This window comes from Pogoniulus pusillus, chromosome 30, assembly GCF_015220805.1.
Source record: "Pogoniulus pusillus isolate bPogPus1 chromosome 30, bPogPus1.pri, whole genome shotgun sequence".
Lineage (NCBI taxonomy): Eukaryota > Metazoa > Chordata > Aves > Piciformes > Lybiidae > Pogoniulus > Pogoniulus pusillus.
The window spans coordinates 1,538,342-1,558,484 of record NC_087293.1 but is presented as its reverse complement, the minus strand read 5'-3'; the positions used below and the strand labels follow the sequence as shown (position 1 = coordinate 1,558,484).

Genomic DNA, 20,143 nt, shown 5'->3' with positions numbered 1-20,143 from the left:
CAACTCTGCCAGCCTGTGCCCACGGCAGAGCTGCTCCAGCCCTCTGATCTGATCACCTTTGTGACCTCTGGACCCCCTCCAGCAGCTCCAGCTTTAAGAGCTATTAAATGGCTCTTGCTTGCCAGCTCCCCCCTGCAGAGGTCCCAGCCAGCAGCTGGTGCTGCTGTGTGGGTACTCCACATCCACCCTCTGCCCTGGCCCTGGCACCAAGCCTCATTGACCTGCTGCAGCCAGCACAGCCAAACCCTGCCTCTGAGGGCACCACCTCCCCCCGTGCAGCAGAGATTGGCTTTTGCAGGGCACACTGTGGCTCATCTGTGCCTTGGCTGGCTGGGGACAGTGCCATGTTTGTCACGGAGCTTGCCCTGCCTTCAGGTCTCTGCTTGCACCTCTGAGTTCAGTCGCAGGAGCTGCCAGCTCCACCACACGCCCAGGAGCTGTGTGCCCTGCCCCCTCCCTGAGCCGTGCCAGGCTCACAGGAGTCTTGGGACCTGCTTCTGCCTAGGAGCTGGCCAGGGGCAAGGGAAGCGACGGGGCAGGGCGGGGCAGGGCAGGGCAGGGATGGGCTTTGCTGCCCACAGCAGGAAGGGATGGGTGCTGCAGGGCTAGGGGCTGTGCAGATGGGTGCTTGGGGATGGGTGCTTAGAGATGGGTGCTGTGGGGATGGGTGCTCTGCAATCCAGAGCTGGATGCTCTCCAGGATGGATGATCCAGGGATGGGTGCTGTGGGGATGGGATGCTCCAGAGATAGGTGTTCCAGGGATAGGTGCTGCGATGGATGGGTGCTCTGGGATAGGTGCTGCGGGGATGGGTGCTGAGGGACGGGCTCTGCGATGGATGGGTGCTGTGATGGATGGGTGCTGAGGAATGGGTGCTGCGATGGATGGGTGCTGCGATGGATGGGTGCTGCGATGGATGGGTGCTGTGATGGATGGGTGCTGCGATGGATGGGTGCTGCGATGGATGCGTGCTGAGGAATGGGTGCTGCGAGGGATGGGTGCTGTGATGGATGGGTGCTGCGATGGATGGGTGCTGTGATGGATGGGTGCTGAGGAATGGGTGCTGCGATGGATGGGTGCTGAGGAATGGGTGCTGCGATGGATGGGTGCTGTGATGGATGGGTGCTGAGGAATGGGTGCTGCGATGGATGGGCGCTGCGATGGATGGGTGCTGTGATGGATGGGTGCTGAGGAATGGGTGCTGCGATGGATGGGCGCTGCGATGGATGGGTGCTGCGATGGATGGGTGCTGAGGAATGGGTGCTGCGAGGGATGGGTGCTGCGATGGATGGGTGCTGCGATGGATGGGTGCTGTGATGGATGGGTGCTGAGGAATGGGTGCTGCGATGGATGGGTGCTGAGGAATGGGTGCTGCGATGGATGGGTGCTGTGATGGATGGGTGCTGAGGAATGGGTGCTGCGATGGATGGGTGCTGAGGAATGGGTGCTGCGATGGATGGGTGCTGCGATGGATGGGTGCTGCAATGGATGGGTGCTGAGGAATGGGTGCTGCGATGGATGGGTGCTGCGATGGATGGGTGCTGCGATGGATGGGCGCTGCGATGGATGGGCGCTGCGATGGATGGGCGCTGCGATGGATGGGCTCTGCGATAGATGGGTGCTGCGATGGATGGGTGCTGCGATGGATGGGTGCTGAGGGATGGGTGCTGCGATGGATGGGTGCTGCGATGGATGGGTGCTGAGGAATGGGTGCTGCGATGGATGGGTGCTGCGATGGATGGGTGCTGAGGGATGGGTGCTGTGATGGATGGGTGCTGCGATGGATGGGTGCTGCGATGGATGGGCGCTGCGATGGATGGGTGCTGCGATGGATGGGTGCTGAGGGATGGGTGCTGCGGGATGGGTGCTGCGATGGATGGGCGCTGCGATGGATGGGCGCTGCGATGGATGGGTGCTGCGATGGATGGGTGCTGAGGGATGGGTGCTGCGATGGATGGGCTCTGCGATAGATGGGCTCTGCGATAGATGGGCTCTGCGATGGATGGGTGCTGAGGGATGGGTGCTGCGATGGATGGGTGCTGCGATGGATGGGTGCTGAGGGATGGGTGCTGCGATGGATGGGTGCTGCGATGGATGGGTGCTGCGATGGATGGGTGCTGAGGGATGGGTGCTGCGATGGATGGGTGCTGCGATGGATGGGTGCTGCGATGGATGGGTGCTGAGGGATGGGTGCTGCGATGGATGGGTGCTGCGATGGATGGGTGCTGCGATGGATGGGTGCTGAGGGATGGGTGCTGCGATGGATGGGTGCTGCGATGGATGGGTGCTGAGGGATGGGTGCTGCGATGGATGGGTGCTGAGGGATGGGTGCTGCGATGGATGGGTGCTGCGATGGATGGGTGCTGCGATGGATGGGTGCTGAGGGATGGGTGCTGCGGGATGGGTGCTGAGGGATGGGTGCTGTGATGGATGGGTGTTGTGGGATGGGTGCTGCGATGGATGGGTGCTGAGGGGTGGGTGCTGAGGGGTGGGTGCTGCGATGGATGGGTGCTGCGATGGATGGGTGCTGCGGGATGGGTGCTGCGGGATGGGTGCTCTGATGGATGGGTGCTGTGGGATGGGTGCTCTGATGGATGGGTGCTGTGGGATGGGTGCTGAGGGATGGGTGCTGCAATGGATGGGTGCTGCGATGGATGGGTGCTGAGGGATGGGTGCTGCGATGGATGGGTGCTCTGGGATGGGTGCTGAGGGATGGGTGCTGCGATGGATGGGTGCTGAGGGATGGGTGCTGCGGGATGGGTGCTGCGGGATGGGCGCTCGGGGCCGATGCTGGCGGTTCGCATCCGGCTGCCTGTGATGCGATTATGCAGATGCGGCGGAGCCTGGAGGAGCGGCAGCGAGCGAGGAGGAATAAACAAACCCCCACGGAGACGCAGGAGCTCTGCGCGAAGGTCACCCCCGCCCTGTGCCCCGGCTGCTGCCTCAGCCCACTGCAGGGAGCGGGAGGAGCAGGCAGCCGAGCCTGCCCCTGGCTGAGGGATGCCAGAGGAGGTTCGGGCAGGGGCGGAGCGGGAGGTGCGGAGCCTTTGTGCTCCAGGTGAGCGTCTGCAGCAGGCAGCTCTGCCAGCCGCCGCTCGCCCTGCTGCCAGCCCTGCCTGAGCACCCTGCACGGGGGCAGGCCCATGGCAGAGTTCAGCCTTGGTGAGCCCCAGAGGCTCTGTGCCAGCAGGGCTGGCAGCAGCGAGGAGGGGCAGAGGCCGAAGAGCAAGTCCCAGTCTGCGGCCGGGGAGGAGTGGGAGGGATGAGAAGCTAAGGAGCAAGAAATGAAAGGGTTAATTGGAGGAGCAGAGCCGAGGAGCCCCGGGCTGGGTGTGCAGCCTCTGCCAGGGAGCAGGGGAGGCTCCTGCTTCATCTCTTCTTGCTTTGAAAGAGAGGAGGCTGAGGGAGACCTCATCACTGCCTACAGTGAGCTGAAAGGAGGTTGTGGAGAGGTCGGTGCCGGTCTCTGCCCCGAGGTGAGCAGCGATGGGACAGCAGGGAGTGGCCTCAAGCTGCCACTGGCTGGGTTTGGACTGGACATCAGGGAGTGGTCAGGCTTTGGAATGGGCTGCCCGGGGTGGGGTCACCGAGCCTGGAGGCGTTCAGAAGCCATCGGGATGTGGTGCTTGGGTTTAGGGTGCGGGCTGTAGAGCAGGGGTCTGGAGTTGGTGATGCTGAGAGGCTTTCCCAAGCCGGGTGTGTGTGTTTGCTCCTTCAGCAGCAGGCAGCAGGCAGCAGGGCTGTGTGGACGTGCAGAGGAAGCCAGCTTGGGCGTCAGGAAGAGCCTGCAGGGCTGTGGGTGGTGCTGGAAATAGGTTTGTAGTGGGAATGGGGATGGCTACAGCCGGGCTGGGAGGTGGCTGAGCTGCCTGTGAGCCTGCAGCAGCATCAGCAGCACTCCCCTGCTGCGTGGTGCTTCCCTGAGGGATGGAGCATGGAGAGCAGCAGGGCTTGGGCCTGGGATTTGGCCTGGGCAGGCATCACTCCTGGGTCAGTTTGTGTCTTCCCCTAAGGTTTCTTAACCCCAAAGAAGTTCTTTGCTCCGAGGGTGGTGAGGCACTGGAAGGGGTTGCCTGGACAAGTTGTGGACATCTCATCTCTGGAGGTGTTCAAGGCCAGGCTGGAGGAGGCTTTGAGCAACCTGGGCTAGAGCAGGGTGTCCCTGTCCAGGGCAGGGGGCTGGAGCTAGGCAACCTTCCAGGTCCCTTTCAACCCAACCCATTCTGTGATTCTTTGGTTCTGAGGAGCAGAGTTGGAGGAAGGCTCAGCTGGGCTGGTGCAGCATGGGCAAAGAGAGTGGCAGAGGCAGGCAGGGCAGGGTGTGAGGCTGTGCTGGAGGTGCTGTGTGGGGAGGGAGTCCTGTGAGACCTGGAGCAGGAGTCCTGAAGAGAGGCCACCTGAGCCCAGCACACCGAGCGTGCCAGCACTGGGCAGGGCACTGTGCCAGCACTGGGCAGGGCACTGTGCCTACCCCCTGTGGCCTTCAAGAGGCAGCAGCAAGGAGCATCCCTCAGCCCTGCCACCCTGCCGGGAGGGTTACTGCAGAGCTCCCAGCTGGAGCTGCAGGCGCTGACCGCAGCCTCTGCTGCTTCGCCCCCGGGAGGCAGCCCTGGGCTGCTCCTCTAAGCCTCTCCAGGGTGCTCAGCAGCACACCTGAGGCTGCACCCCGCAGCCCCGGCAGCATTTCTCTCCTTGGAGCCCCTGAGGGCCATCCTCTGCCTCAGAAGCAGTGATGGGGTGGCTTTGTGCCATCTCCTGGTGCCTCGAGGAGCAGCTGGTGGGCACCAGAGATGGGCTTGTGGAGGCTCTAAGGGTTGGAGCTGCTCAGCTGATTTATTTGGAGACCTACTTGGTGCCAGGAGGGCACTCCTGGGGTCCAGGGCACAAGCTGTGGGTGGATGTGCTTGGCCAGAGCTGCTCCTCTGCCTTCCAAGGTCCCATCTTCAGGGCTGGTCTGGGCAGTGCTGGAGCCTCCTCTGCTCCTGGGGCTGCTGCTGCCTTGATCCTTGCTCCTGAAGGTGGCTTTGGGCTGGTGCCAGGGGCAGCAGAGCAGCTCCCAGCCCAGGCTGGGGTTCCTCTGCTTCCGTGGTGGACTCCTGTGGTTCAGTGGTGGATTCCTCATGGTCCAGTGGTGGATTCCTGTGGTTCAAGTGGTGGATTCCTCATGGTCCAGTGGTGGATTCCTCATGGTCCAGTGGTGGATTCCTGTGGTTCAGTGGTGGATTCCTCATGGTCCAGTGGTGGATTCCTCATGGTTCAGTGGTGGATTCCTCATGGCTCAGTGGTGGATTCCTTTGGTTCAGGTGGTGGATTCCTGTGTTCAAGTGGTGGATTCCTCATGGTCCAGTGGTGGATTCCTGTGGTTCAGTGGTAGGTTCCTCATGGCTCAGTGGTGGATTCCTTTGGTTCAGATGGTGGATTCCTGTGGTTCAAATGGTGGATTCCTCATGTTTCCTTGGTGGATTCCTCATGGTCCAGTGGTGGATTCCTCATGGTCCAGTGGTGGATTCCTGTGGTTCAAATGGTGGATTCCTCATGTTTCCTTAGTGGATTCCTCATGGTCCAGTGGTGGATTCCTCGTGGTCCAGTGATGGATTCCTCATGTTTCCTTGGTGGATTCCTCATGTTTCCTTGGTGGATTCCTCATGGTCCAGTGGTGGATTCCTCATGGTCCAGTGGTGGATTCCTCATATTTCCTTGGTGGATTCCTCATGGTCCAGTGATGGATTCCTCATGGTCCAGTGGTGGATTCCTCATGGTCCAGTGGTGGATTCCTCATATTTCCTTGGTGGATTCCTCATGGTCCAGTGGTGGATTCCTGTGGTTCAGTGGTAGGTTCCTCATGGCTCAGTGGTGGATTCCTTTGGTTCAGATGGTGGATTCCTGTGGTTCAAATGGTGGATTCCTCATGTTTCCTTGGTGGATTCCTCATGGTCCAGTGGTGGATTCCTCGTGGTCCAGTGGTGGATTCCTCATATTTCCTTGGTGGATTCCTCATGGTCCAGTGGTGGATTCCTGTGGTTCAGTGATGGATTCCTCATGTTTCCTTGGTGGATTCCTCATGGTCCAGTGGTGGATTCCTCATATTTCCTTGGTGGATTCCTCATGGTCCAGTGGTGGATTCCTCATGGTCCAGTGGTGGATTCCTCATATTTCCTTGGTGGATTCCTCATGGTTCCATGGTGGACTTCTGTGGTTCCATGGTGGATTCCTCATTGTTCCTTGGTGGATTCCTATGGTTCAAGTGGTGAATTCCTCATGGCTCAGTGGTGGATTTCTGTGGTCCAGTGGTGGATTTCTGTGGTCCAGTGGTGGATGCCTCATGGTTGAGTGGTGGATTCCTCATGGTCCAGTGGTGGATTCCTCATGGTCCAGTGGTGGATTCCTGTGGTTCAAGTGGTGGATTCCTCATGTTTCCTTGGTGGATTCCTCATGGTCCAGTGGTGGATTCCTGTGGTTCAAGTAGTGGATTCCTCATGTTTCCTTGGTGGATTCCTCCTGGTCCAGTGGTGGATTCCTCCTGGTCCAGTGGTGGATTCCTCGTGGTTCAGTGGTGGATTCCTCATGGCTCAGTGGTGGATCACTGTGGTTTAGTGTTGGGTTAGCTACTGCAGGGCTTTGGGTTTGGTTCCAGAGCTCCTCAAACCTGGCAGGAGACAGAGTCCTGTGGTGCCCAAATGTTCAAGGTGATGCTGTGGGTGCAAACCCAACCAGGTCCTGGCACAGAAGCAGCTGCCAGTGTGGGTGACTCTGTAGTGCCATCCCTTGGGCTTCCCAAACCCATGGTGGCACAGGCAGGACATTGGACCTGGCCTCCTCTTAGCCTGCACAGCACTGCTGGGGCAGAGATGCTGAGCAAGAAGGGAACAGCAGCTGCTGGGCTGCTCCCACTTCAGAGATTCATGGAATGGGTTGGGATGGAAAGGACCTTCAAGGGAGACACTGGCACAGGTTGAGGGTGCTGAAACCCTGGCACATGTTTCCCAGGGAGGTTGTGGAGCACAGAAGCACCCAATGTGATCAAAGATCACATTGGGTGCTTCTGTGCTCCACAACCTCCTTGGAGGAGGTGTTCAGGACCAGGCTGGATGAGCCCTTGAGCAGCCTGTGCTGATGGGAGGTGTCCCTGCCCGTGCCAGGGAAGGGAGCTGGCACTGGCTGATCTCCAGGCTCCCTTCCAACACCAAACCGTTCCGTGAATCCACGAATCCATCGCTTCTCGTCCTGTCACTCCCAGCCCTTGTCACAAGTCCCTCCCCAGCTCTCCCGCAGCCCCCTCCGGGCACGTTTCAGCCCAGCGCAGGCGACGGAGCTGGAGCAGCTCTGCTCTGTGCAGCCTCCCAGCTCAGGGTTAACTCAGACTCTGCCGCTTTCCCCCCTGGATTTGCTTACCGAGCAGCGAAGGATTGGCCTCGGCAGCTCCAGGCAGGAGCTCTGCTCCCTAACGCCGAGCGGGACCCCGGCGCTAGGGCAGGGTCCCTCCTGCCGCTGCCTCCGGCGGCGGCGAAGGCGCAGGGCGGGAGCTGGCTCCGGTAACGAGCGGCGCTAACCACGAGCGCTAATTGGCACGGGGAGAACCGTGTCAGCGACCCAGAAAAGCCCCGGCCCCGGGATTAACTCTCCCAAGCCAAGCCTAATCCTGCCGGGACCGGGAGGCTGCAGCTCCGCGGGTCCCGGCTCCTGCTGCTGCGGATGCGCCGCGCCGACGGGTAAATAACTGATGGGCACTCTGCTGTGCCCCCGGGGAAGGTGGCAGAGGGTGGTGGGTGTCACCTTAGGGCCTGGCCCTGTCGGGACAGCTGCCAGAGAGGGGTTGGGGCAGGCAGAAGGTTGGCAGCCTGCGTTCGGAGCTGCTGCTGCTGCTGCTGCGGTGGCTTCTGGTGTGCCCTTTACAGCTGCTCTGACTTCGAGGGCATCGCAGAGCAGAGCTATCCAGGCAAGCAGTGCCTTCCTCCAGCCCCCATCATCATCATCATCATCATCATCATCATCATCATCATCATCATCATCATCATCATCATCATCATCTCCTGAGTCCTTCCAGCCAGGTCGTACCCCGGTGTGGGTGCTCAGACCTCGCAGGTGTCCATGGGGTCTCTGTGCCTGCTGATCTGGCAGACCTGCTTTATCCTCACCATGCCCTGGGGCTCCTCACCTCTTCCTCTCCTCCTCCTCCTTGTCTTCCTCATCCTCCTCCTCCTCCTCCTCCTCACTGTCCCAAATCCAGGAGGCTTCAGACTCTGTACTGGGGCTCTTCTCTTAGTGTCATGTGAGAAGAGGGTTGTTGAGCCTGGAGCTGAGATTGCTGAGCTTGGACTTGGGGTTACTGAGCTTGGACTTGGGGTTGTTCAGCCTGGAGAAGAGAAGGAGACCTTCTGCTGGAGACAGGCTTCTGAGCAGGGCCTGTGGTGCCAGGGCAAGGGGGGAGGGTTTGGGCTGAAAGAGGCAGATGGAGAGTGGAGAGAAGGGCCCCTGAGAGGTGCTGGATGCCCCCTGGCTGGCAGCAGTGCAGGACAGGGGGTGTGGGGCTGTGAGCAGCCTGCTCTAGCTGGGGGTGTCCCTGCTGGCTGCAGGGGCTGGCCTGGGGCAGCTGTAAAGGTCCCTTCCAGCAAAGCCAGTCTGGGACTGTGAGCCCAAGGGGGGAGGGTTTGGGCTGAAGGAGGCAGATGGAGAGTGGAGAGAGGGGAGAAATGCTTGGCCCTGAGGGTGGGCAGAGCCTGTGCCAGGCTGCCCAGAGAGCTGGGAGCTGCCCCAGGGCTGGCAGCAGTGCAGGTGAGTTTGTGTGGGGCTGTGCTCAACCTGCAGTGGCCACTGGGGCTGTGAGCAGCCTGCTCTAGCTGGGGCTGTCCCTGCTGGCTGCAGGGGTTGGCCTGGGCGAGCTGCAGAGGTCCTTTCCTCCCTGGTTCTGAGGTGGGGACACATCTGTCCCCAGCGTGGGGGTGCCTCTGCCAGCTCTGCCTCCCTGTGCTCTGGCCACATTGCCATGGCAGCCTGTGCCCGGGCAGCTGCTGGGTCAGCAGGGCTGGCTCCTGGTGGGCTTAGCGCGGCAGAGCTGGGGACTGCGCTGTCAGCAGTGTCCCGCTGCAGCCTGCCCAGCCCTGAGGCAGCCCAGCCAGGCTCTGCCCTGCCACGTCCTGCCCAGGCTTCTGTGGTCCTCTGGCAGCTGCCAGCTCTGTGCCTGCTGCTGCTTAGCACCGTGGGGCAGGAGTCTGGCGAGGGCAAGTAGCAGAGGGGCACTGGGTTAATGTCTTCAGGGGTCACAAAGTTGTGCTTGGCTTTTGCCCAGGATGGTGCTGATGGAAACTGCTCAGTGGCTGAGAGGTGGCTGAAGATCAGCCAGAGTTACACCCAGGTGGCTGGGAAGGTACCTGGCATGCAGACACAGTGGCCAGCAGGACCACAGCAGGGAGTGTCCCCCTGGACTGGCACTGGTGTGGCCACACCTTGAGTCCTGGGCTCAGTTTTGGGTCCCTCACTCCAAGAAGGACATTGAGGGGCTGGAACTGATCCAGAGAAGGGCAGCCAAGCTGGGGGAAGGTCTGGAGAGCAGGGCTGGGGAGGGGCAGCTGAGGGAGCTGGGGAGGTGCAGCCTGGAGGAGAGGAGGCTGAGGGCAGAACTCAGTGCTCTCTGCAGCTGCCTGACAGGAGGCTGCAGCCAGCTGGGGGTTGGGCTCTGCTCACAAGGAACCAGTGACAGGACAAGAGGAACTGGCCTCAAGTTGCCCCAGGGGAGGTTTAGGTTGGACACAAGGAACAATTTCTTCCCCTTGTGTGCTGCCCAGGCCTGTGCCAGGCTGCCCAGGCCAGTGGTGGAGTCTCCATCCCTGGTGGTGTTTCAGAGCCGTGGAGATGTGGTGCTGAGGGCCATGGGTTGGTGGTGCCCTGGCACTGCTGAGTTCAGGGTTGCACTGGATGGTCTTAAAGGTCTCTTCCATCCAAACCCACTCTCTGATTCTGTGCCCCCAGCTGCTTCTCTCTGCCTCCTTCCTCCAGCTTCTGCCAGAGAAGGCACTGCGATGCCAGCACCACTCCGGCCTTACCCGGGCAGTTGTGGCAGCAGGAGGTGGGTGGGAAGGAGCAGAGCTGCTCAGGGCAAGCCCTGTTCCTGCAGCACCTGGCACAGCAGAGCTCTTTGCAAAGGCACCACACGAGGCTGAAACCCAGGGTCCAACCCCAGCAGCTTCCTCCAGCTCCCAGGGTCGGAGCTGCCCATGGGCAATGCCAGCTGCTCGCCGCCCGCCTGCGCTGGGGACAGCTGCGCCCGCAGCCCGCAGAGATGGCTCCATCGGGAGGCAGGAGAGAAGCCAGCCAGAGCCTCCTTAACTCCTCTGTGTCAGAGCCTGTGCAGGGCAGAGCCCTCCGGGGGCAGCAGAGGCAGGATCGGGGCTCGGGGCGGGGGTGGGAGCAGAGCTCAGCTGCCCTCGTGGGGCTGGCACTGTGCTCTGCAGGCTGCTGGGCGAGTGCCTGTGCAGGGTTTGGTGGCTTGGGCAAGCCAGGAGGAAACTGCAGGAGCTGTGGGAGGGGAAGAGCTGATTGCCAGGAGCTTCCCCAGGGCAGGAACTGAGAAGCCTGAGAGCCCTGGGGGCGTTGAGTCTGAGGGGAGAAGGCTGAGAGGGGACCTGAGCAATGTCTGGCACTAGCTGAGGGCTGGGGGCAGGATGAAGGTGCCAGGCTCTGCCTGGGGGTGCCCAGGGCCAGCACAAGGCCCAAGAGGGCTAAGGTGGGAGCCAGGAGGTTGGAGGTGAGGCTGAGGAGAAAGTTGTTTGTTGTGAGGGTGCTGGAGCCTGGAGCAGGCTGCCCAGAGAGGCTGTGGAGTCTCCTGCTCTGGAGCCTTGCCAAGCCCCCCTGGCTGTGCTGTGTGTGCCCTGCCCTGGGTGCCCTGCTCTGGCTGCTCTCTGCAGGTCCCTTCCATCCCCTGCCAGGCTGCAGCTCTGTGAGATGCTTTTTGGCACCAGGTGGGTGATGCCAGGTGGGTGAGAGCAGTGAGTGGAGAAGCTAAAAGCATGAGAGCTGCTGTGGGAGGGCAGTGAAGCCCTGCAAGGGCAGGATTCAGGGCTGGCCACTCTGCAGCAGGAGGTTTCAGCATGCTCTCAGCTTCCTGTGCATCTTCTGAGCTGGTCCTGGCACGTCTTTGGCATGCCAGTCCCTCCACTGTGGCTGATGCAGGATGCCAGGTCCTGCTTGGTGAGGTTTAGGGTGGAAGGGGGCAAAAGCTGTGAGCATGCAGCAAATCCCTGAGGTGTAGGAAGGGACCTGAGGAAGAAAGGAACTACTTCAGGTCCAACAGAGAAGGATGCTTGGAGAGCAGTTCCTGGATCTTGACATGGAGGCCACAGAGATACTGCCAGGGCTGGAGCAGCTCTGCTGTGGGCACAGGCTGAGGGAGCTGGGGGGGTGCAGCCTGCAGGGGAGAAGGCTCCAGGGGCAGCTCAGAGCTGCTGCCAAGAGCTGAAGGGCTCCTGCAGGGACTTGTGCTGAGGGGGTCTGAGGCAGGCCAAGGGGGAATGGTTTGGAGCTGAGGGAGAAGTTGTGCAGTGTGAGGTGTTGAGGGTGGTGAGAGGTTGGCACAGGTTGAGGGGTGGTGAGAGCCTGGCACAGGTTGAGGGTGGTGAGAGCCTGGCACAGGTTTCCCAGGGAGGTTGTGGAGCACAGAAGCACAGAATGTGATCTTTGATCACATTCTGTGCTTCTGTGCTCCACAACCTCCCTGGAGGAGCTGTTCAAGGCCAGGCTGGATGAAGCCTTGAGCAGCCAAGAGGTTGCAGGAGATGCTCTCTGAGGTCCCTCCCAACCTGAGCCCTTCTGTGGTTCCATTTCCCCTTTCACTTTCTCAGTTCCTAGTCACAAGGCCTGCAGGAGTTTCATCTTGGGAGCACAGATGCAAACCATTTGGCATCTTGGATGACCTCTGAGGTCCCTTCTGACCCAAACCATTCCATCCTTCTGTGGCCTTTCCCAGGTCACAGCTCCTGGCTGCCCTTGCTGTGGTCCTTGGCAGATGTTGGCCTCAGAGAGTCACAGAACATCAGAGGTTGAGAGGGAGCTCCAGAGACACCCAGAGCTGTCTGTAGAGGACCCAGGTGGGCTTTGAAAGACTCCAAAGTAGGAGACTCCAGAGCCTTGCTTTTGGTGGTGCTGAGTGCCTGGTGCCCATGGGGCTGTGTGGGGGGCAGGATTAGAGCCTGTGAGCCCAGCAGTGATCTGCTGCTGCTCCACACTAATCCTCTCTGTAGTGCTGGATTACACAGAGCCCAAGTTGTTGGCAGAGAGAGTGATTGGCATTGGAATGGGCTGCCCAGGGAGGTGGTGGAGTGGCTGTGGCTGGAGGTGTTGAAGCCAAGCCTGGCTGGGGCACTTAGTGCCATGGTCTGGGTGATTGGGCAGGGCTGGGTGCTGGGCTGGGCTTGGAGAGTCTCTTCCAAGCTGCTTGATTCAGGCTTGACTGCTGAGACTGAGCTGATCTGAACCCCATGGCAGAGCCCTGGGGATGCACAGGTTGAGGGTGCTGAGAGCGTGGCACAGGTTGAGGGTGGTGAGAGCGTGGCACAGGTTGAGGGTGGTGAGAGCCTGGCACAGGTTTCCCAGGGAGGCTGTGGAGCACAGAAGCACCCAATGTGATCAAAGATCACATTGGGTGCTTCTGTGCTCCACAGCCTCCCTGGAGGAGGTGTTGAAGGCCAGGCTGGATGAGCAGGGGTTGGCACTGGGTGAGCTTGAAGCTCCCTTCCAACCCCCAACCCGTTCAGTGCATCCATGGATCTGCTTCTCACCCAGCCCCTTCCTTTGCCTGCCACTTCAGCGCCAGGAGGGCAGCAGACAAAGCAGCCACCAGCTGTGCTCAATCAGCTCCTTTTCAGGGCTCGATCGGAGGAGGAGCTCTGGCTCCATTGAGCTGGGGACCCAGTGCCTGCCTGCCTGCCTGTGCTGGGTGTGCCTGCAGCCTGCAGCTGAAGTGGTCCTTTCCTTCCTGGAGTCAGCAGGAGCCTGGGACACAGCTGTGCTGCTGACGCTGCACCGCAGCCTCCCCAGCCAAGGGCGAGTCCTCAGCATCCTTGCAGCTCTGAACACATCCACCTGGGCTCAGCGCCTGGCAGGGCACCACAACCTGCACTGAGGTGCCCCAGGAGGCTGCCCCAGAGGGGTTCAGTCGACCTCAACCCTCACTGAAACGCTGCCTGGTGGATAAGGACCTGGGGATGCAGGCCAGCAGCTGGCTGAAGGTGAGCCAGAGTGTGCCCAGGTAGCCAAGAAGGCCACCAGCATCCTGGCTTGGGTGAGCAGTGCCAGGGCACCACCAGCCCATAGGTCTCAGCACCACAGCTCCACGGCTCTGAAACCCCTCTGGGCATGGGGACTCCACCACTGCCCCTGGGCAGCCTGGCACAGGCCTGGGCAGCCCTCAAAGGGGGGAAATGGTTCCTCGTGTCCAACCTAACCCCCCCCCGGGGCAACTCGAGGCCATCTCCTCTCATTCTGTCACTTGGTCCTCAGGAGCCCAAGCCCAGCTGGCTGCAGCCTCCTCTCAGGGAGCTGCAGAGAGCAAGGAGGCCTCCCTCAGCCTCCTGCAGGCTGCACCCCCCCAGCTGCCTCAGCTGCCCCTCCCCAGCCCTGCTCTCCAGACCCTTCCCCAGCTTTGCTGCCCTTCTCTGGCCCTGCTCCAGCTCCTCAATGTCCTTCTTGCAGTGAAGGGCTCAAAACTGAGCCCAGCACTCGAGCTGTGCCCTCAGCAGTGCCCAAGCCAGGGGCACCACCACAGCTTTAGTTCTGTAAGGAGACATCCAGGGTGGAGACACCCAAGGCAGAGCTGGGCAGGATGGGGGGGTCAGACCTGCTCTCCTGGTGCTGTCTCCTGGACTCCCCTTACTTCAGCAGGTTATTTTGGGCAGCCTGCATCAATGCCACCAAGACACCAACGTCAGCACCAGGAGGGAGGCTCAGCACTGCTTAACCACCCAAGAAGCCCTTGCCCAGGGCACAGCTCCTCTAAGAGCTCCTCAGCCCTGGTGCAGAGCGGCAGAGGCAGGCTGAGGGAGGCTCACTCTGTGTCAACAGCTTCCTCCTGGCATCCAGCCTGAACCTGCCCTGGCACAGCTTGAGGCTCTGTCCTCTTGTTCTGCCCCTGGCTGCCTGGCAGCAGAGCCCAACCCCACCTGGCTACAGCCTCCCTGCAGGCAGCTGCAGGCAGCAATCAGCTCTGCCCTGAGCCTCCTCTGCTGCAGGCTGCACCCCCCCAGCTCCCTCAGCCTCTCCTCACAGGGCTCTGCTCCAGGCCCCTCCCCAGCCTTGCTGCCCTGCTCTGGGCACCTTCCAGCACCTCAGCATCTCTCTGCAATGCAGGAGCCCAGAACTGGACACAGCACTCCAGGGGTGGCCTGAGCAGTGCTGAGCACAGGGGCACAAGAACCTCCCTTGTCCTGCTGCCCACACTGCTCCTGAGCCAGCCCAGGATGCCATTGGCTCTGCTGCCCACCTGGGCACTGCTGCCTCAGCTTCAGCTCCTCTCTCCCAGCACCCCCAGGGCCCTCTCTGCCTGGCTGCTCTCAGCCACTCTGGCCCCAGCCTGCAGTGCTGCTTGGGGTTGTTGTGGCCAAAGTGCAGAACCTGCCCTTGGCCTTGTTCAGTCTCCTCCCCTTGGCCTCTGCCCACCCATGCAGCCTGGCCAGGTCCCTCTGCAGGGCTCTGCTACCCTCCAACAGCTCCACAGCTGCTCCTAGCTTGGTGTCAGCTGCAAACTCACTGCTGCTGGACTCAATCCCCTGGGCCAGATCATCAGTAGAGACATTGAAGAGGACTGTGCCCAGCACTGCTCCCTGGGGCACAGCACTGGTGCCAGCTGCCAGCTGGATGTGGCACCATTCACCACCACTCTCTGGGCCCTGCCTCCAGCCAGTTCTTGATCAATTTTAGAGTGGATCTGCCCAATCCAGAAGCTGCCAACTGTGCCAGGAGCTGCTTGTGGCAGATGGAGATGGCTGCAACACGGCCAAGGGCTCCAGACCAGGCAGCCTCCCACAGCAGCCCTGCCCCAGCCCTAGGTGGTCACTGTCCCCGAGCCCTGCGGTGCCCAGCAGCCTGTCCCCGCAGGGCTGTCGCTGCCAGAGCTGTGGGCAGGTTTTTCCCTCCCCGGCGGTTGGGTGCTCAGGGCTGCTGCTCCAGGGCGCTCAGGGCACTGCAGGTCCCTCCGGCGCCGTGCTGGGGGTGCTGCAGCTCAGCCCTGCTGGCACTTCCCGGGAGCTCCTCAGCCAACGTGGCTCAGAGCCCTGGGCTGGCACTGCTCTGGCTCAGAGCCCTGGGCTGGCACTGCTCTGGCTCAGAGCCCTGGGCTGGCACTGCTCACTCTGACCGTGGCCACTTTCCAGCTAATTCATCTCACCTCCCTGTTCCTTCTGTCTGCTTCTGAGTGCTGCCTGGAGCTGAGGAGCCAGAGCTGAGGGCTCTGTGGTGCTGCCCAGGGGCTCCTTGGCAAGGCTCAGTGCCCAGGGGTGATGCTTTCCAGCAGCAGAGAGCACCCAGGGGCTGGTACCACTGCTGTGAGCCTGCAGCAAGCTGTGAAATGGGGTTGGTTGGCCAGGAAGGTTTGTGAGGAAGGTGCTAGGTTTGCCTGGTGATTGCTGGGCACAGGCAGAGCCCTCGGAGCTGGTGGCACCACCTCTTGCCTCCTGCTGCCCAGCAGGGTCTGGATGGAGCCTTGCCTGTTTCTCCCTGGGCATTGCAAGGGCCTCAGTGCTGTTTTCCTCACACTCTTTGACCACCTTGCCACAGAATCCCAGGATTATTTTGGTTGGGAAAGACCTGGAAGAGCATCCAGGCCAACCCTCCACCCAGCTCCACCTGTGGCCCAAAGCTCTGCTCCAGCCTGGGGCATCTGCTGGCTCTGTGGCTGCCCCCTCGATGGGCACTGCTCTGGGGTGCTGGAAGGTGGCTCCCCAAACCCTGTGTGCCCAGCACTGCCAGCCGTGCCTGGGCCTTGGGAGGGAGCAGAGCAAATCTTCTTCCTCTCTGCTCTGCCCTGGTTAGGGCACATCTGCAGTGCTGTGCCCAGCTCTGGGCTGCCCAGGGCAAGAGGGGCAGGGAATTGCTGGAGAGAGTCCAGTGGAGGCTGTGAGGATGCTGAAGGGCCTGGAGCAGCTCTGCCAGGGAGGAAGGCTGAGAGCCCTGGGGCTGCTTAGCCTGCAGAGGAGAAGGCTGAGAGGGGACCTGAGCAATGTCTGGCACTAGCTGAGGGCTGGGGGGCAGGGTGAAGGTGCCAGGCTCTGCCTGGGGGTGCCCAGGGCCAGCACAAGGCCCAAGAGGGCTAAGGTGGGAGCCAGGAAGTTGGAGGTGAGGCTGAGGAGAAAGTTGTTTGTTGTGAGGGTGCTGGAGCCTGGAGCAGGCTGCCCAGAGAGGCTGTGGAGTCTCCTGCTCTGGAGCCTTGCCAAGCCCCCCTGGCTGTGCTGTGTGTGCCCTGCCCTGGGTGCCCTGCCCTGGCTGCTCTCTGAGCTCCCTCCCAGCCCTGCCCTGCTGTGACCCCCAGGGCAGAGCCATGGAGCTGTCTGAAGTCCTGGCTCCTGCAGGCTGCACCCCCCCCAGCTCCCTCAGCCTGTGCTCCCAGCAGAGCTGCTCCAGCCCTGCCAGCATCTCTGTGGCCTCCTCTGCCCTCACTCCACAGCTCTGTGGCCTCCTCCTGCTGGGCACAGCAGCACTGGAGGCAGCACTGGAGGTGAGGTCTGAGCAGAGCCAAGAGGCACAATGCCCTCTCCTGCCCTGCTGCCCACACTGCTCTGCCTGCAGCCAGCACACAGCTGCCTGCTGGGCTGCAGGAGGGCACTGCTGGCTCCTGGGCAGCTGCTCAGCACCCAGCACCCCCAAGGCTTTTTCTTCAGGGCTGCTCTCAGCCCTCTCTGCACCCAGCCTGGATCTGTGCCTGGCCTTGGCCCGAGCCAGCTGCAGGACCTTGCCCTGGCACTTGCTGCCCCTCCTGCAGCTGGCACTGGCCACTGCTCAGGCCTGCCCAGACCTTCTGGCTGCCAGCCCTGCCCTCAAGTGAGTGCCCTGCCCCACACAGCCTGGTGCCATCAGCAGGCCTGCTGGGGGTGCTCTCAGTGCCACTGCCCCTGTCACCCCCTTTCCCCTCGTGTCCCCTCTTGCCCCTCCAGCCACGTTTCACTGCAGCAGGACAATTCCAGGGGGTCTCCCACTGCATCTTTTCAGCCTGCTCCCGAGCTGGCTGGGACTGGCACTTCCCACCCTCAGAGCCCAAATGGGCATTCGTGTGCCCGCTGCCTGCAGGGGGGGCCCTCAGGAGCAGCTAATGAGCTTTGCTGGGCGGGAGGGTCATGGCCACTATCTCATTACTGCCTTTGTGCTCTCATCCTCTTAGTGCAATGCATCAGTGGCATAAAGGCAGCCTGAGTGCCAGCTCGGGGCATGGCAGGAGGCTTCGGCTGCAGCCTGGCAGTGGAGACTTCAGGGCAGGGCACACTCGTGGGCTTTGTGGCTGTGGGTGGCTGCCAACTTGGGTGGTTTTCAAGCCAGGGAGAAGAGCTGAGCTGGTTGCAGAGAACAGACCGTGTGGAGCAAAGCAGCCTGGCACTCTGTGCCCAGCCCCACAGCTCCACGAGGGCCTTGGCTCAGGGGGCATGAGCCCTGCCAGCCTGGGGGGCTGTGGGATGGGAGCTCAGCAAAGGCCTGAGGAGAGGAAAGCCTGCACCTCTCTGCTTGCAGGCAGAGGAACAGCAGAGCAGGGAGACCTGCCACACTGCTCTCAGCTGGCAGGAGCCACCCTGGGCACCTGCCACACTGCTCTGAGCTGGCAGGAGCCACCCTGGGCACCTGCCACAGTGCTCTGAGCTGGCAGGAGCCACCCTGGGCACCTGCCACACTGCTCTGAGCTGGCAGGAGTCACCCTGGGCACCTGCCACACTGCTCTCAGCTGGCAGGAGCCACCCTGGGCACCTGCCACACGGCTCTGAGCTGGCAGGAGTCACCCTGGGCACCTGCCACACTGCTCTCAGCTGGCAGGAGCCACCCTGGGCACCTGCCACACTGCTCTCAGCTGGCAGGAGCCACCCTGGGCACCTGCCACACGGCTCTGAGCTGGCAGGAGCCACCCTGGGCACCTGCCACACTGCTCTGAGCTGGCAGGAGCCAGCCCAGGGACCTGCCACACTGCTCTGAGCTGGCAGGAGCCAGCCCAGGGACCTGCCACAGTGCTCTGAGCTGGCAGGAGCCACCCTGGGCACCTGCCACACTGCTCTGTGGCACACCATGGTGCTGGGATAGGAGGAGGTGAGGTGGAGGCTCAGCTCTGGACTCGCCGTGTGGCTGTGGTAAATGGGCATGGGGACAGGCTGAGGGAGCTGAGGGGGTGCAGAGCAGGGGGAGAGTGGAGCTGAGGCAGAAGCTGTGCAGTGTGAGGCTGCTGAGCCTCTGGCATGGGCTGCCCAGGGAGGCTGTGGCTGCCTCCTGCCTGGGGAGGTCAAGGCCAGGCTGGGTGAGGCTTTGGTCACCCAAGCCTGGCTGAGAGCATCCAGGGAGGTTGCAGTGGATGAGCTCTGAGCTCCCTTCCAACCTGAGCCATCCTCTGACGCTGCAAACCTCTGCCCCTTCCCGGAGGGGAAGAGCCTCCCCTGGCCCAGAGGTGCCTGTGGCAGGGGACTGGGGCAGATACCCTCTGAGCTCCCTCCCGAGCCGAGCTGCTGCCTGTGCCGGTGCCGGCTGGGTGAGCCGCTGCTGCCCGCCGCTGCCCTCTGCCTGCTGCCCTCTGTCCTCCGCCTGCTGCCTGCCGCTGCCCTCTGCCTGCTGCCCTCTGCCCTCCGCCTGCTGCCTGCCGCTGCCCTCTGCCTGCTGCCCTCTGCCCTCCGCCTGCTGCCCTCTGCCCTCTGCCTGCTGCCCTCTGCCCTCCGCCTGCGGCCTGCCGCTGCCCTCTGCCTGCTGCCCTCTGCCCTCCGCCTGCTGCCCTCTGCCCTCTGCCTGCTGCCCTCTGCCCTCCGCCTGCTGCCTGCCGCTGCCCTCTGCCTGCTGCCCTCTGCCCTCCGCCTGCTGCCCTCTGCCCTCTGCCTGCTGCCCTCTGCTGCCCTCTGCCTGCTGCCCTCTGCCCTCTGCCTGCTGCCCGCCACTGCCCTCTGCCTGCTGCCCTCTGCCCTCTGCCTGCTGCCTGCTGCCCTCTGCCTGCTGCCCGCCGCTGCCCTCTGCCTGCTGCCCTCTGCCCTCTGCCTGCTGCCCGCCACTGCCCTCTGCCTGCTGCCCTCTGCCCTCTGTCTGCTGCCCTCTGCCTGCTGCCCGCCACTGCCCTCTGCCTGCTGCCCTCTGCCTGCTGCCCGCCACTGCCCTCTGCCTGCTGCCCTCTGCCTGCTGCCTGCCACTGCCCTCTGCCTGCTGCTCTCTGCCTGCTGCCCCTGCCCTCTGCCTGCTGCCCTCTGCCTGCTGCCCCTTCCCCCTGCCTGCTACCCCTGCCCTCTGCCTGCTGCCCTCTGCCTGCTGCCCTCTGCCCTCTGCCTGCTGCCCGCCACTGCCCTCTGCCTGCTGCCCTCTGCCCTCTGCCTGCTGCCTGCCGCTGCCCTCTGCCTGCTGCCCTCTGCCCTCTGCCTGCTGCCCTCTGCCTGCTGCCCGCCACTGCCCTCTGCCTGCTGCCTGCCACTGCCCTCTGCCTGCTGCCCTCTGCCTGCTGTCTTCCTCTGCCCTCTGCCCACCACTGCCCTCTGCCTGCTGCCCTCTGCCTGCTGCCCTCTGCCCTCTGCCCACCACTGCCCTCTGCCTGCTGCTCTCTGCCTGCTGCCCTCTGCCTGCTGCCCTCTGCTGCGCTCTGCCTGCTGCCCACCGTTGCCCTCCGCCTGCTGCCCGCCGCTGACCTGTGCCTTGCCCCCGCAGGCCTGCCGAGATTTCCTGGAGCTGGCCGAGAGCCACAGCCGCAAATGGCAGCGAGCGCTGCAGCATGAGCGGGAGCAGCGCATCCGCCTGGAGGAGACCATCGAGCAGTTAGCCAAGCAGCACAACAGCCTGGAGCGGGCCTGCCGCGGCGCCCCCGGGCTCGCCCCCGCCGCCGCCGGCGTCCCCAGCACCGCCAAGGGTGAGCACGGCCCCGCGGGGCGCCCACGGGGGGCGGCGGCGGGAGGGCTGCGGCAGGCACTGCCCTGCCAATAGCAGTGCCCTGTGCCTGGCAGTGC

The 20,143-nt window shown here is 62.6% G+C and overlaps 1 protein-coding gene across 3 annotated transcripts in view; it reads left to right on the top strand.

The window, feature by feature from the left end:
- OSBP2 (oxysterol binding protein 2) overlaps positions 1 to 20,143 on the top strand; it is a 113,293-nt gene that overhangs the window by 76,239 nt on the left and 16,911 nt on the right. For all 3 annotated transcript variants that reach the window (XM_064168814.1, XM_064168815.1, XM_064168816.1), the window contains one exon: positions 19,848 to 20,046. In XM_064168814.1, the coding sequence (XP_064024884.1) occupies positions 19,848 to 20,046 (199 nt within the window). The remainder of the gene's footprint in view (positions 1 to 19,847; positions 20,047 to 20,143) is intronic.